The sequence below is a fragment of the Macaca thibetana genome, chromosome 10 (genome assembly GCF_024542745.1).
Source record: "Macaca thibetana thibetana isolate TM-01 chromosome 10, ASM2454274v1, whole genome shotgun sequence".
Lineage (NCBI taxonomy): Eukaryota > Metazoa > Chordata > Mammalia > Primates > Cercopithecidae > Macaca > Macaca thibetana.
In genome coordinates, this window is record NC_065587.1 from 41551225 (window position 1) to 41567096 (window position 15872).

General features: G+C 44.0%; 1 protein-coding gene across 2 annotated transcripts in view; it reads right to left on the reverse strand.

The window, feature by feature from the left end:
- Positions 1 to 15872, reverse strand: part of RAB22A (RAB22A, member RAS oncogene family) — a 60010-nt gene that overhangs the window by 20100 nt on the left and 24038 nt on the right. For both annotated transcript variants that reach the window (XM_050745621.1, XM_050745622.1), the window contains exon 3: positions 4986 to 5067. In XM_050745621.1, the coding sequence (XP_050601578.1) occupies positions 4986 to 5067 (82 nt within the window). The remainder of the gene's footprint in view (positions 1 to 4985; positions 5068 to 15872) is intronic.

The following is a 15872-nucleotide window of genomic DNA, read 5'->3' on the forward strand; positions in this document are numbered from 1 at the left end:
TCAAGTGATCCACCTGCCTTGGCCTCCCAACATGCTGGGATTATAGGCGTGAGCCACTATGCCTGGCCAAGAAACTTTCTTTTATACAATCACATACAGACGGCAAGCATTTGGTATGTTCTTACTACATGTATGGTGTCTTTATGATGCTTCTGAATGTATGTGTTGTGTCTGTCTCAATACTACTGCAGGAGTCTTTGTTACTGAAGGATCATTGGTGGAGAAAGGGTGACTTCAAATGCATTCATTCAAGATAGCAAATAATAGGGACAAAATGGTCTCACAAAGGCTCTATCTTGAGAAGATAAATTCAAAATCGTAAAATCAAGTTTAATTTTATCTGGTATTTGAAAAACCTTAGGTTTATTGTTGCAGCCAGGAGTTAATTTTCTGGATGAACACCGAGTCGAACTTGATTGATAACTTGGCTAGGAGTTTTCTGATAAAACTACATGCTAGCACAATACGATATCCTTCATTTCATGTTTGACTTTCATAGTCTTATCATAAAAATGACAAATTTTTACAAAAATATTTGAGGGCTTCATCAATTTTCCCTAGGCCCCTCTTAACCCTTTGATACACAAACCATTATCTTCTGAAGCACTCATATCATCATCCTGAGCAGTATTCTTCTTCTTCATTTCAGTTAACAAGATCCCTACCGTCAAGGGCTTCACAGGACATTTGAGAAATTCTCCAAAATCACTTTCATTGACTTAATGAAATCACTTTGCAATCAAATGTAGCTGGACCATCAGAAAGACAACCCATCTGCCAAAACTATGTGCAGTACGAGATGTCAAATGGGGAGGTTGCGGAGGGTGTTTGAATAGTCAGTTCATCAAAAGGGTTTTCATTTTATGACAATTCTGGTTCTATAATAAATCTCCTAACTACAAAGAATAATAAACATACAACGCCAGAAATTTATAATTTGAGTCATGCACTACTCACATGGTAAAAGTAGGTAGAGGAGCTGTCCTTATCTGTGTCTAAGTAGGGCTGGCAATCAGTAGACATAAACCTACGGGCATCAATACCATGTGCCAGGGGCTGAGAGCAGAGACATGAAGGCAGTCCTTGCCCTCAAGGAGCTTACAGTCTAATGAAAGGCAGACAGGTAAGGAAATAGGTGACAATCCCATGGATGAGTGCAATCAAAGACTTCAGGATACAAAGGAATACTCCAAAGAGTTTATGTGCTGATTCAAACAACCAACCAATATCTGAACATCAGCTCTAGGTCAGGCACCATGCTGGCCCTGGGGTACAGCAGTGAACAAGACACTGTGGTCCCAGCTCTTGGAGTTACAGTCTGATGGGAGATTCTGTCAATGAAGGTAGGTAGACAGGTATCTAAGGACAATTTCTAATGCATGTTCTGAGGAAAACAAGTAAGGGCAGTAATGAAGAACAAAGTTGGGGCCCTGCTTAGATGCAGGGGGTTTAGAGAAAACTCTGAGTGTGTCACATTTAACCTGAGACTAAAAGACGGGAAAGGAGCCAGCTGGGCTCCAGTGGAGGGAACAGAGAGTTTTGGTGAGAAGGAACAGTGTATCCAGAGGCATGAGGCCAAGGAGTGCTGGAGGCCCTGAGAAGAAAGGAGCCCAGAGGGAGGTCTGGGCAAGTCACGTGGGGCTTGAGAGGTCTCTGTTCAGAGTGTGGTTGTTATGAGATGTGCAGCGGGAAGTCGCTGAAGGATATTAAGCAGGCTGATAACACGGGCTGATTTTTGTTTCCAGATCATTCCTCTGGGTCCTATGAGGACATGTAATGGACAGAGGGAAAGCAGGGGACCCATGAAAAGGCTAAAGTACTCAGTGAATGGCCAAGGTGGCTGAGAGCAGGGCGCTGGGAGCGGAGACGGAGAAGTGAATCCAAGTGTGATACATTTAGAGAATGAAGCTGTCAGAACATCCGGATGGAGCAGGTGTCCAGCGCTGAGGGCGAGGGAGGAACCCAGTGACACCTCCAGATGTGGGTCTGAGCAACACAGCAGTGTGGCGATGTGGTTTCTTGTCCGAGAGCAGGGATGGCAGGAAAGCCCCCTTTAGGTGACATCAGAGGTGGGTTCTGAAGGCTGAATAGAGTTGTGGAAGGGCATGAGGGCGTGAAACTATGGCATGCTGGAGAACTGCACGCAGTTTGTGCTAGAGGACAGATTGGTGGGAGGAGGTGAAAATAGATCCTGGCTGTGGATGGCACATTCTGGACCTTCACTGCACTGCCAGGATAAACAGGCAGTCCCTGACCCAGGCAGGCTTACAAGATGTGTCTTGTGTGATCCTCCCAGCATTTCAAAAATTTGTGGGTAGCTGTCAGGTGTGTGGCTTTCCTTAGCACTGCACTTTGGCCAGCCTGGACATGTGCTCATGCCCAGCAACAACTGGCTGGAGTGAGTGCTCATCAGGTGGTGCTCCTCTCCTGCCTTCTTCATGCAGGGCCTCCTGGTCAGCACCCCTGGCCTGTGGCCTGGCCCCATGAGCATCTCCTGTGCAGCTCTGGGCTGCCTGATAGTGTGTCAGGCAGGCTGGAGGCAGGTTTGCATCTCAGAGCAACTACTCCTGTTGCAGAACCAATTAGAAGTGGACAAGCAAGAGGCAGGAAAACCAGCTAAATATAAAACTTCACAGATTTCTGCTACCATGCTGGCAGAAAGGGAAAGAGGCAAACACCCTTGTGTTATTTTTTTGTGTGTTTCAGAAAAAAAGAGATGTTATACGTCACTGCGTATACCAGGACAGGCTCTGATTCAAAGCATAATGGAATCTGTATTACAGCATGATTCTTTATGATGAGGGCTTTGCTGTATCATCAAATATATGTGAGGGGTAATTGAAACTTGGGATTTAGTGGAGGGTACATATATTACTAGTAGGGCCACATGGATTTGTGGCTAAGAGGGAAAGAACCCAGGGCTGTGTCTACAGATATATTCAGGAGGATTCTGGTAAGCAACACACTTCTGAAGGACAGAAGAGGGATGGTTAGCAAAGGTCCGGCTGTTCTAAATGCTCTATTCTAGATGGAGCAAAGGAGAAGGAATGGGGAGTGGAAGATGGGAAGCAGAAGTATCTCAGATGAGTAATGGGACAGAGGAACAACATCCAGTGTTAAAAACAGAAGAAACCAAACAGAGCAAACTTAAGACGTTAAGTGTGTACAAATGCATGGAGTCTATGTCTAGGACAACAGTAATGGCTTGTTTTGTTTTCCTCCATTTGTCTGTGATGATTCTTGTCAGATTTCATACTACACACACTATCTATGGCGTCTTAGATAAGGCTGTGATGACAGACTATTTTTCCTGATTACTTCTGGTACACTTTTAAGAGCTTAAGATAGCACCGTGCATCTATCAGATGTGCTGTTTGGATCGTATTGTTTGAAAACTAAATTAAACGGCTGCTGAATAATGGGGTGGCTGCCAGAGACACCCTGGAAGGGAAATTGGACTTAGTACCCAGAGGAAAGGGGAGGAGGCGGCAGATGTGTCTTAGTACCCAGAGGAAAGGGGAGGAGGCGGATGTGTCTTAGTACCCAGAGGAAAGGGGAGGAGGCGGCAGATGTGTCTTAGTACCCAGAGGAAAGGGGAGGAGGCGGAAGTGTCTTAGTACCCAGAGGAAAGGGGAGGAGGCGGCAGATGTGTCTTAGTACCCAGAGGAAAGGGGAGGGGGAGGCGGCAGATGTGTCTTAGTACCCAGAGGAAAGGGGAGGAGGGAGGAGGCGGCAGATGTGTCTTAGTACCCAGAGGAAAGGGGAGGAGGCGGCAGATGTGTCTTAGTACCCAGAGGAAAGGGGAGGAGGCGGATGTGTCTGTACCCAGAGGAAAGGGGAGGAGGCGGCAGATGTGTCTTAGTACCCAGAGGAAAGGGGAGGCGGCAGATGTGTCTTAGTACCCAGAGGAAAGGGGAGGCGGCAGATGTGTCTTAGTACCCAGAGGAAAGGGGAGGAGGCGGCAGATGTGTCTTAGTACCCAGAGGAAAGGGGAGGAGGCGGCAGATGTGTCTTAGTACCCAGAGGAAAGGGGAGGAGAGGAAAGGGGAGGAGGCGGAAGTGTCTTATGTGTCTTAGTACCCCAGAGGAAAGGGGAGGAGGCGGCAGATGTGTCTTAGTACCCAGAGGAAAGGGGAGGCGGCAGATGTGTCTTAGTACCCAGAGGAAAGGGGAGGCGCGGCAGATGTGTCTTAGTACCCAGAGGAAAGGGGAAGGCGGGGAGTACCCAGAGGAAAGGGGAGGAGGCAGAAGTGTCTGTACCCAGAGGAAAGGGGAGGAGGCGGAAGATGTGTCTTAGTACCCAGAGGAAAGGGGAGGCAGCGGATGTGTCTTAGAATCCAGAGTAAAGGGGAGTAGGCGGAAGTGTCTGCCCCAGCCCTGCCTTCCCGGCCATTTCTGATTTGGGTGGGCTTCCCCAAATTCCATTAGACCCCGTGCTGCTATGTCCAGGCCCCACTTCTGGTTCAGGCTTTTCCTTAAGTAGATAACCATTGTGGCCAATTTTGTCATCAGGCATTTATTAAGTATCTACTGCAAGGCACTGTGTTAGCTTATCCTTTTCACTTAAATCTCACACTTTATATGCTGTAAAGTTCCCTCTTTAGCTTTTAAAAGGCAGCGATAAATGAGTTGTGCTTAACTTACCCTATCACTAATTGCTTTATATATCCTTACTAGAGGAGGGAGCCCCAAATTATACACAGTGCTCTGAGTGGGATTTTATCAGGCCTGTTGGTCAGCATTTACTTTAAGACACTATAAGGCATAAAAATGCCTTCAGTGCCCATTATCACTTTCTCCATCGGGGGACTCTGTGGCTCTAATTGAAAAGGCAAAGGCAAAGGCTGGCCTACGCAAATGGAAATAAATGTGTTTCCGGTGCACAGAAGAGAAGTGAATAACATGAGATGACAGGGATGCTGACAGTTTAGTTGGAACTTTCATTTGGGCCTCAGAGAAACAGAGTAAATTAAAGAGTGACTTACTCGTTCTTGTCCAGCTGTATCCCAGATTAGGAATTTATGTAGCTCATTTTGGTACTGGACAGTCTTGGTCATAAAAGATGCCCTATAAAGAGAGACCTCAATGATCAGAATACAATTACATAAAGCACGTTTCCAGCCCCAGTCGGAAACATCACTTAGACTCAACCAACGCTCAATCTCCCAGCACCACACTGTATCCTAATTATGTTCCTCTCTGGAGTATTTATGGGATGCTCAGATGCTGAGCGCACATCCTCTGTCAAAACAAAGCATTAGGCACATCTGCCTGACACCAAGAAGGACGAGTTCTAAGCTCCGCATCAAAAGAATCAAGAGAGAGTTCGGCAATACAGACATTAGCCTCCCTCGTAAAACACAGAACCTGTTATTTAAAAAGATGTTATCATGGGAAAATATTCCTAAAAATCTATGTCCAAGAATGTATACACTAGTTAAAAAAAAAAATTTAGGATCTGGCTTTGTCCTCCCCCAATTCCCAAACCACATGCTCATGTAAATAGGTGAGTGAGAGCTAGTGTTAACATGCGAATTAATAATATGAAGGTGTCAAACAAGGAGCAGGAAGATGGCTGGGGAGGTAACGGCTGCACCAAGGGGACCCGACTCATCATCAGCACCCCTGACGACCACCTGCGTTTCATCAACAAAAGAGGTTTCTCAGCTGAAATTCAACATCAGACCTTGGGGCCTCCTCCAGCCCCGGACGGGAGAAGGAATCATGGTTTGCAGGTCACACCGCTCACTTTCACAGAGCTACTCTGACCACGGGATTGATGGCAGGGTTCCTATTATTTTGGGGGTTCTACATTTGGAGGATCTTGAATAAGACATCAAAGTCTGTGTATCCTCTGAAGAGCCATGGTGGCCCAGAAGACACGCCTGGACCTTTGGGGGACTCCAGGACACAGGTTCAGGATTCTTGCCCTGGGATTGGGCCCAGCTCCAATATGACCTTCCATTCCCCCTCACCCAGAGGGCAGCCTCCCAGGAAGTCCTCTGTCTCCTCAAAGCATCCCAGTCTGGCCAGTAGAGCCCAGAGATGGGCATGTCTTCTATTTTAATGAATAATAAGCCTTCTGGAACCAAGTACCAAGTTATACCTTTTTTTTTTTTTTTTTGCCAAATTGTACTCTTTTTTTTTTTTTTTGCCAAGTTGTACCCAAATCACTCCAATGAGGACACCGAACTCAATGACTGGCATTTTCAGATATGCTGAGGCCTTGAAATATTTTTCTTGAGATTCAAGTAATAATCTTCAAGAAAAGTGCAAGTTGAAATAGACAAGATGGCTTTCTGACGAATCATTAGCTTAGACAAGTATCAGAATCCTTAGTTTTAAAACTTCAACTCTGATACAATGAATTCCTGGCAATATTTATATAAATTTATGGCATAGCAAGTAGCCTCCAAAATAGTGATTGTGACTAGGAAGGCAACGTAAATTAGGAGGCAAGATCATATTTACTGATAGGTACTACTTACTGGATATTTATTTACTGAAAATTTACCCCTTGGTATCCTTAGTAAAGTGCTTCGTACATAGAAGGTACTCCATAAATGGTTATTATATCAAGAACTTTTGGCGACTCACTATGATTAAAGCAGGATGTGCAACATGATTTCTCACTTAGGAAAGATCTAAGCATTCAAAAAGCATTGTTTATTGTGAAGATTAAATGAGATGATGGATGTGGAAGTGCTTTGTAAATTGTAAAGCACTATATCTATACAAGGTATTATTATTATTATTTAAAGGCAGCGCCAGGAAATGGTTTAGTTTAGACTTTGCAATTAGTCCTAAAAGCTTGCAACTCAACTCTCCATCAATTATGGCTGTGGTGTTACATTTATGAGTGACAACAGGCATCCAACAGGAGCCTACCAACAGAGCCAACACATCCAACACTTCCATTTTGGCTGCTCAAAGGACAAAAGAAGAAATATGTCTCAAGTAGACAAAAAGCTGAGAAAGGTATACACAATAATTATGACAGGATCAGAACTCAACGAAGTTTAACCTACCTGCCAAGCACTTCCCTTTAATGAAAACATTACTTATTACTGAGTCAGATAAAAGACAAAATGGCAGCTATGATGTAATGAAAGTGCCCTGAAGGATTAAATCTAACTCCCTGTCTGACCCTGGACCACCCTTCTACTCTTCCCTCTCATCACTTTCACCACGCCTCCTTCCTGTCTACCCTGAGGTTTTCTTGTACCTCAAGCTCCCTTCTTGGGTCTAAATCTCTGTCTGTTGGCTTCCTGTGCTTTGATCATCAGCATCACTTGCCCACACCACCAGTTCTCTAGCCTCCTTGCCTGTCTTGTCTCAACCACCCAGAAAAGCTCCAACAGCCTCTCCACCTGCTTCCTCTACCCAAAGGTTGGGTGGTGGCCTCGCTGGAGGAAAAATTACAACACTATGTGGACGGGCATGCAGATTCTATGCTTTGTCTGCTGGGCATGCTTCTTAGGCCTTTTTCCATTCCACACAGCAATTATCCCACATTCTCTCTCCACCTTTCTAGCTCCCTACCACTTCCAGCTACCTGTCTCTTCAGGACAACAGCTTGTTTTAGCCTTCTCAGAGAAAACAGGTTATAAGCCCCAAGCAAGACTCTCAACAAGCTCCCCCAGTCAACACTTCCAACTAGAGAACAGAAGAATTTCCACTCATACTTGCTGTGAGTTTCACTTTCCTGACTTTCGCTGAGTCAGAGATGTCTTTTCTTTGCGTCATGTGTCAATGCTGCCCTGGTGCATGACCCAGCACATCCTGCATGGGCCACTGCAGTCATCAAACTGGTCTTCTCAAGTCTCAAATCTTTTCAGTTGTCACTGCGTCCACCTTCCCACTGACCACTGACTGCTCTTCTTCCTTGGATGCTTTCCCACTGGCTCTCCCCTGGCCAGATGCTCCCCACCCTTTGGGTCTCAGCTTAAATGTTAATGACCATAGACACCTGTGCCATCTACCCGACCAGGCAGCCTCCCACCCAACTCACCACTGCACTTTGTCTTTAGAGCACCTTTCACAACATCTGAGTAGTCCATTTATGTTTTCTTCTTTTAAAAGTTTGCCTGTTCAGTGTCTGACGCACCCATGAGAATTTTAAGTTCTTTGAGCGTAGGGGCCTCGCTGTAACTCTTCCTCTGTAATATGGGTATCTTCCTCATCTCTCCATCTCCTTGCTATCCTAGAACTCCAACAAAACAATTATCATGTAGCCTACATGCTAGGTGGCTGTCTATTATACCAACAGATATAGGGTGTCTTGGCCAAGCACTTCCTGAAGCATGAAGTGAGAAGTACTATTGAAATGCAGGTAAAACACTGAGATTAGAGCAGACTTGGGCTCTGCAACCATAGCAAGGCATGTGGCCTTTAGGGTATGCGGGAAGTGGTTCAACTAGCACAGGGCTGAGTATGCCCAAGCAATGTCCTTCCTGCCTTCTCCTGCCAAGCCACCAGCTCCAACTCCTTCTAGCCCACAGGTGACCAGCAAAATCCAGGAGTTAGAGCAAAGAGTCACTATGTCCCTCTCTCACTCAGAGCTCTGGAATTCTGCTAAGAAAGAAGTCGTATCACTTTTTGGAGGGAGGGGGTGTCTCTTTCCTGCTAGCTCACATTTGAATCAGGAGCTCTTTCCTACCCCCAGGTCACAGCTCAAGTGGCCAACCTTTCTCCCCTCAACTCCACAATGCAACTCTGTTGATTTCTGAGAGGTGGAAATCTTGGCCTATCATATCTGTAAGAACCACTTCCTCCTCAGCATTAGGATTGGATTCTTTTCCGTAGTGGTAACACCTGGATTCAGAGTGAGAGACGGGAGGAGGTGGTTGCCTATGGCTCCTCCAGAGCTCTGTGCTAGCCCCAGGTAGAAGGCCTCCTGCAGGGCTCAACAATGGATTCCTTCCTATGGTCAGGTCTTTATCCGTTGAGAACAGCACCTTTCCAAATCTGCTTGATTTAGTTTAACTACACAATTTAGATACTTCATCACCCTTCCTACCTAACATGGTGAAAAAAGGGCTTTATTTCCACTCTACCCCCACGATCACCCCAAATTCCAAGATCTCAATCACAGAACATTATGTCTGCCTTCCACAGAACAGAATCGAGTCTGCAACTATTCTTTGTCCTTTGTTACTTGCATCCAATTTTGAAGTAGAGCTGTCTGGTTCTTCATTTTATATTTAATCTACACTCGAACCTCAATCCCTGAAATAAATTCATAAATTGGACCCTAATCTTCAAGTGGGACTACTACAATTTTTCCTTCCATTGTCACTAGAACTCTAGGATCACTTGGATCACTCCTTTAACGATCAAGTTAAATGATGAAGAGGGTATTTCAATATCTTGCTTTTTGAAAAACTGGCAATGGTTCCCTGCCATTCAAATGATACATTTTTATCTTCCAGCCTGCCATTTACTTGTCTGATAACCTTATTTTTCACTACTAAACTGTCTCTCTTCACTCTGCCTAGGCAGATCTTATTATGTCTTTAATCTAAAATCCCTACTACCATTATTTCCTAAAGCTAGAATGCCTTTCATATACTTCTCCATTTTTCATGGCATTCTAAAAATATGACTTTCACGCACACCAAGTAGTCACGATCTTTGGTCAGAGTACGTGCTCTCAATGAAAAACTTGCTGCAAGGTATTTTAAACATTTCTTTAACTGCAGTAGACTTGTTTAGCTCTCCTGCAACACAGGTGTGCTCTGACATCACATTCCAGCACCTCTCTTTACTGGGATATGGCTTTTTCTTTGCATGGCATATGGGAGGCTGTCACCCCCATAATGGCATATAGTGCCTCCCGAGGATGAACAATCCCGCACATTTTTTTTTTGTTTGTTTTTTGAGACGGAGTCTCGCTCTGTCGCCCAGACTGGAGTGCAACGGCGCATTCTCAGCTCACTGCAAGCTCCGCCTCCCAGGTTCACACCATTCTCCTGCCTCAGCCTCTCCAGCAGCTGGGAATGCAGGTGCCCGCCACCACACCCGGCTAATTTTTTGTAGTTTTAGTAGAGACAGGGTTTCACCATGTTAGCCTCGATCTCCTGACCTCGCGATCCACCTGCCTTGGCCTCCCAAAGTGCTGGGAATACAGGCGTGAGCCACCGCACCTGACCAATCCAGCACATTTTACAATTAACAAAGGACTCTCACTTCCCAAACTAGAAATCTCATGCAAACAACCCTTGGATTTCTGGATTATGTATACTGATGGAAACACCACTGAATACCAAGATTGAGACATAAAAAGACCAAAGGCACATGACACCTAGAAGTTCCTAACAGAGGTATCAAGGGACCTTCACAAAGTTATCTCTGTTAGAATGGTGCAAAGAACTTGATGGGTCCTCAGTGAGGGTTAGCTGAATTTAAGGGCACATTTGGCTTACAGTAGAGTGGCTTCAAAAAGCTGGAAGTCTCAAGTGTATCCATAAATTCAGTGAAATATTATGTGCATTCCATAGTCACACACACCTTTAACCTTTCCTGGAATCTCCACCATCTCTTAAGCTAATGAGATCTAAGGATTAACTCTGCATAGTAATCTCTCCTGAGCAGTCGACACCCACTTAAAGAAGAGTGGAGCACAATGGACTGTTCCACAGGTTCACGGTCATCCTAAGCAAATCCTTTATCACCTTTACTTATCATACAGTCTAAAAACTTTTTGGAAAATATTTAAAATCAAGGAAAAGATTTCTTTAAACAGGTTGGGTGTGGTGGCTCAGGCTTGTAATCCCAGCACTTTGAGAGGCTGAGGCAGGATGATCACTTGAGGTCAGGAGTTCAAGACCAGTCTGACCAACGTGGTGAAACCTTGTCTCTACTAAAAATACAAAAATTAGCCGGGTGTGGTGGTGGGCGCCTGTAGTCCCAGCTACTCAGGAGGCTGAGGCAGGAGAATCACTCAAACCCGGGACGTGGAGGATGCAGTGAGCCGAGATAGTGCCAGTGCACTCCAGTCTGTGCGACAGAGCGAGACTCCATCTCAAAAAAATAAAATAAAAATAAAATAAAATAAAAATAAATAAACAAACATAACTAAATAGCAAAAAGCCTATCCTTTCCTAAACTTGTCAATAATAATTTACATAACATATACCATTTCACATGAAAAACAAAATCAGTAACAACAATGGCAAAACTGTCTTGACTTTATTGTTAGGCACTCTTCTAATGATTTCACATGTGACCCAGTTGAACCCCTCTACTGTGGGCTCCAGGCTGGTTTTCATTCTTCATCACCATTTTGCAGATGGGACACAGAGTAGACAGGGCTGGTGAGAGGTGCAGTTAGGATCCACAGCCAGGCAGTCTGTGCTCTGAACTCCAGTGCTATCTGTACTGGGCAATCTATTCACTCCTTCAAACACCAGGATTCTACCACATGGCAGCATGGCAGGAGCACCAGGCAGGCAAGATAGAAAGAGCCCATCACAGCCCTCAAGTCAGGTGAATAATTACCAGCTAATTATCCTATGAGGTAAGTGAAGAATGGACAGAGTGTGAGCAGGAGAATGGTGATGACATCCTAGGATCTGCACCCTAACCTCAGAACCTGTGAACAGATTCCCTTACATGGCAAATGAGACCTGCCCAATGTGATTAAATCAAGGATCTTGTGATGGGGAAAGGACCCAGGTGGGACCAGGTGGAGTGAAGCCAGAAAAGAAGGTGATGTGAAGATGGAAATGGAGAACAGAATGATGGGCCTTGAAGATGAAAGAAGGGGCTACAAGCCAAGGCAGTTGCTGGAAGCTGAAAAAGGTATGGAAATGAATTCTCCCCTCAGAACTTCCAGAAGGACCAGCTCTGTCAATACTCTGACTTTAATCCTGTGAAACTGACTTTGGACTTCTCACCTTCAGAACTATAAAAGAGTAAGTGTGTGTTTTTAAAAGCTGCTCAGTTTGCTGTGATGTGTTAAAGCAGCAAGAGGAAACAAATACATCAGGGAAGCCTTCAGAGAAAAGGTGAAGTATGGGGCTGAGCCAGAAAGTTGAGGGAGAAGATGGGCGAGGACCCCCAGGGGGGTCCCATTCAATGAAGAGCAATGGCAGGAATCAAAGTAGAGAATCATGAATGTCAAGAAGCAGCCTGGCTGCTCTGCAGGGTTAGACTTGGAGGGTGCGGTGGGCAGAGTGCAGTTAGGTGACCACATAGAAGGCTCCAGGCAGGAGAAGGTTGGTAACAAGCACCTCCTTGGTGTGAGGCCCTGTTCCTTATAAGCCAGCATCTCCTGGAGGCCAGAGCTCTGCCACCCCATTTATGCTGCTCCATTTGTATTACTAGTGAATATTTCAGAAATATTCTAAAAATATTCAAAAAATGGTACATTTCTATGTACCATTTGCATTATGTTGCTTTGTTTCAATTACTACTGAATATTTCAAAAAATCACTCGCTCTTTTTAAACCGAGCCTTACCTGAGCAACAATATTGGTAAAATTAAAAACCTACTAGTTTCATGAACTAGTTTTATTTTTCCTAAGAGACAATAAAATACTTTTTATCCCCCCAGATTCCAGGCAGTATCCTTAAAGTCTCTACTTTTAAGGATCCTCCAGGACAGAAGTAGAGACAGATGATGTAGGCAAAAATTGGGGAATAGCAAGCCTCGTGAGGGCACAGACAAGACGAAGGCAAGTGGGTCAAAAAGAACAGCAAGGCTGACATTTTGGGCTGGATGATTAAAAAAAAAGCCAGTGGCCAGGTGTGGTAGCTCATGCCTGTAATCCCAGCATTTTGGAAGGCCAAGGCGGGTGGATCACTTGAGGTTGGGAGTTTGAGATCAGCCTGGCCAACATGGTGAAACCCTATCTCTACTAAAAAAACAAAAAAATTAGCTGGGCATGGTGGTGGGCACCTATAATTCCAGCTACTCAGGAGGCTAAGGCAGGAGAATCGCTTGAACCCGGGAGATGGAGGTTGCAGTGAGCTGAGATCGCACCACTGCGCTCCAGCCTGGGCGACAGAGCGGGACTCTGTCTCAAAAACAAAGAAACAAACAAAGAAAACAAACAGCAAGGAGGGGAAGCAAGCTGAGTGGCCCACGGAAATGATTCTGGACAAAGATGGGATGGGCAGTAAGGGACAAAAGGGACAACTTAAGACTAACACACAAAATCCACAAGGTATCACTGGGGTGAGGGAAAGGGGGAGTTCTCAGCAAGTCTATGTAGCAGGCTTCTGTCAGTTCAGGCAACTCTGTGTGTGATGAACTATTTCAGTTATTTCCAAACTGTAACTGTATTCTTTAATTTTTTAAATAGGTAATACATTCATATGTTTCAATATTCAAAATGTACAAAACAAGGATAGACCCAAACATCTCCCATGTTCCTTTCCAGCCACTGAATTCCTCTCCCTGGAAACTCAATCTTAGCAGTTTCTTAGACCTCCTTTCAGAAATACGTTAGGGTTAGATAAAGCACATGCATATACAGTTTCCCCTGTGTCTTTTATTTTTAAACACGGATGGCAATACATACCACATACCTTTGATTTTTTTCTCTATCCTATACCTAGGAGATCATCCAACCTAAGTATATCAAGTTTCCTGAAGATGGCTTTTTTCCTTTATTATATTGAGTACCTGCACCATAATGGATATAATCAGACCCCCACTCATCAACAATGCTGCAAGTGTTAACCTTGGAGAATTTTTAATCGGTTTAGAAGTGATGTGAGTTTATCTGTAGGACAAAGATCTAGAAGCAGAACTGCTTGCTGAGGCAAAGGGAATGAAGCGACAGCATAACAGCGTACTAAGAGTGTCCCCACCCCACACAAGCCGTTTCTGACTTGCACTTCAGCGGTGAGGCTTAACTGTCCTTGGATTTCAAATAAATGGAGTCATAAAATATGTACTCTATTGTGTCTAGCTTCTTTTACTTAACAATGGTTTTGAAATTCATCTACAGTGTTTGGTAGTTCATTCTTTTTTATTGCTGGATGCTATTCAACTGTGTGAATATTTTGCACTTTGCCCATTCTTATGTTGAGGGATTTAAGTTGTTTCAAGTTTTTGGCTATAATGAACAAGGCTACTATAAACATTTTTGTACAAGTGTTTTTGTAAACATAAAAAGAGTCCTTCAAAGTAGTTAAACCATTTATACTTGTATTAGAAATTTATGGAGTTCTAGTGATTCCATATTTTTGCCAACATTTGGTTGTTACTCTTTAAATTTTAGCTATTCCCTAAGAACAGGGCACGGATGTTTACTCACACACTTCGATTTAACATTGGACTACAGGGTTTAGCCAATACAATAAGGCCAAAAAAAAAAAAAAAGTACAAAGTTGGTAAACACAGTAAAATTGTCAGACATTATATTCACAGACATCATATTTTTTATATCATGGAGTCCATAAAAAATCTTGTGTAACTACTGCTCAAAATAAGATGCATGACATCTCCAATGACCAGAAGGTTTCCTCATGCCCATTTCTGGTTAACTCCTGTCCCTATCCCAGGCAAAACATGAAGTCTATAATTTGAAACAAAGGAAAAAAAGCTCAAAATAAAAAAACTTACAGTCAATATAATAATTTATACGGCAGGTTTAATGTTTCCCATTTTGGTATTTCTCTGCTCTTCTTTTTCTGTCTTCTTTGGATAGATCAAATATTGAGGGCAGTATTCTGCTTCTTAAAAAAAAGAATTTTTTTTTTTTTTGAGATGGAGTTTCACTCTTGTTGCCCAGGCTGCAGTACAGTGGTGCCAGCTCTGCTTACTGCAATCTCTATCTCCCAGGTTCAAGCGATTCTCGTGCCACAGACTCCCAAGTAGTTGGGATTACAGGCACCCGCCACCACACCCAGCTAACGTTTTTTGTGTTTTTAGTAGAGACATGGTTTCACCACGTTGCCCAGGGTGGTCTCAAACTCCTGACCTCAGGTGATCCACCTGCCTCGGCCTCCCAAAGTGCTGGGATTACAAGTGTGAGCCACTGTGCCTGGCCAAAAAAAAAATTTTTTTTAAAGAAGTGTAGTGGCACAATACTGGTTCACAGTAGCCTTGAACTCCTGGGCTCAAGCGATCCTCCCGCCTCAGTCTCCCAAGTAGCTAGGACTACAGGTGCCACTCATAAAATCCAGCTAATTTTTTCATTTTCTTGTAGAGACAGGGTCTTGCTACACTGCCCAAGCTGGTTTTGAACACCTGGCCTCAAATATCATCCCTTAACTTGGCCTCCCAAAACACTGGGATTACAGGTGTGAGTCATGGCGCTGGACCCTCGATTTTATTTCTTGTATTGGATTTTTAGCTATACCTCTCTGTGTGTGTCTATTTTTTCAATAGTTTCTCTAGAGATTACATTATGCATCTTTAAATTTCAATCTACTTCCAAAGGATACTATACTATTTCATGAACAATGTTAAGACTCTGCCAGCTGAATTCCTCATCTTCATATATTCCCCTCCCATCCACTGTGCTCCCGTTGCCTGATACTTAACTTCTTCATATGTTAGTAAAACAAATGATATAATTGTTACATATATATTTAAAGCCAATCGTGTTTTTAGCTGGATGAACCAGGCTCCTGTTAATATTTCTCGATATGGGCCTACTATAGACAAATTCAGTTTTTGTCTGAAAATGTCTTCACCTTAATTTTGAAGAAAGTTTTCACGCAGGTTTAATTAATTAATTATTGCTGGATACAGAATTAGCTGACAGGTTTTATTTATTTATTTATTTATTTATGACAGAGTCTCACTCCGTCACCCAGGCTGGAGTGCAATGGCATGATCTTGGCTCACTGCAACCTCCGCCCCCTGGGTTCAAGTGGTTCTCCTGCGTCAGCCTCCCGAGTAGCTGGCATTACAG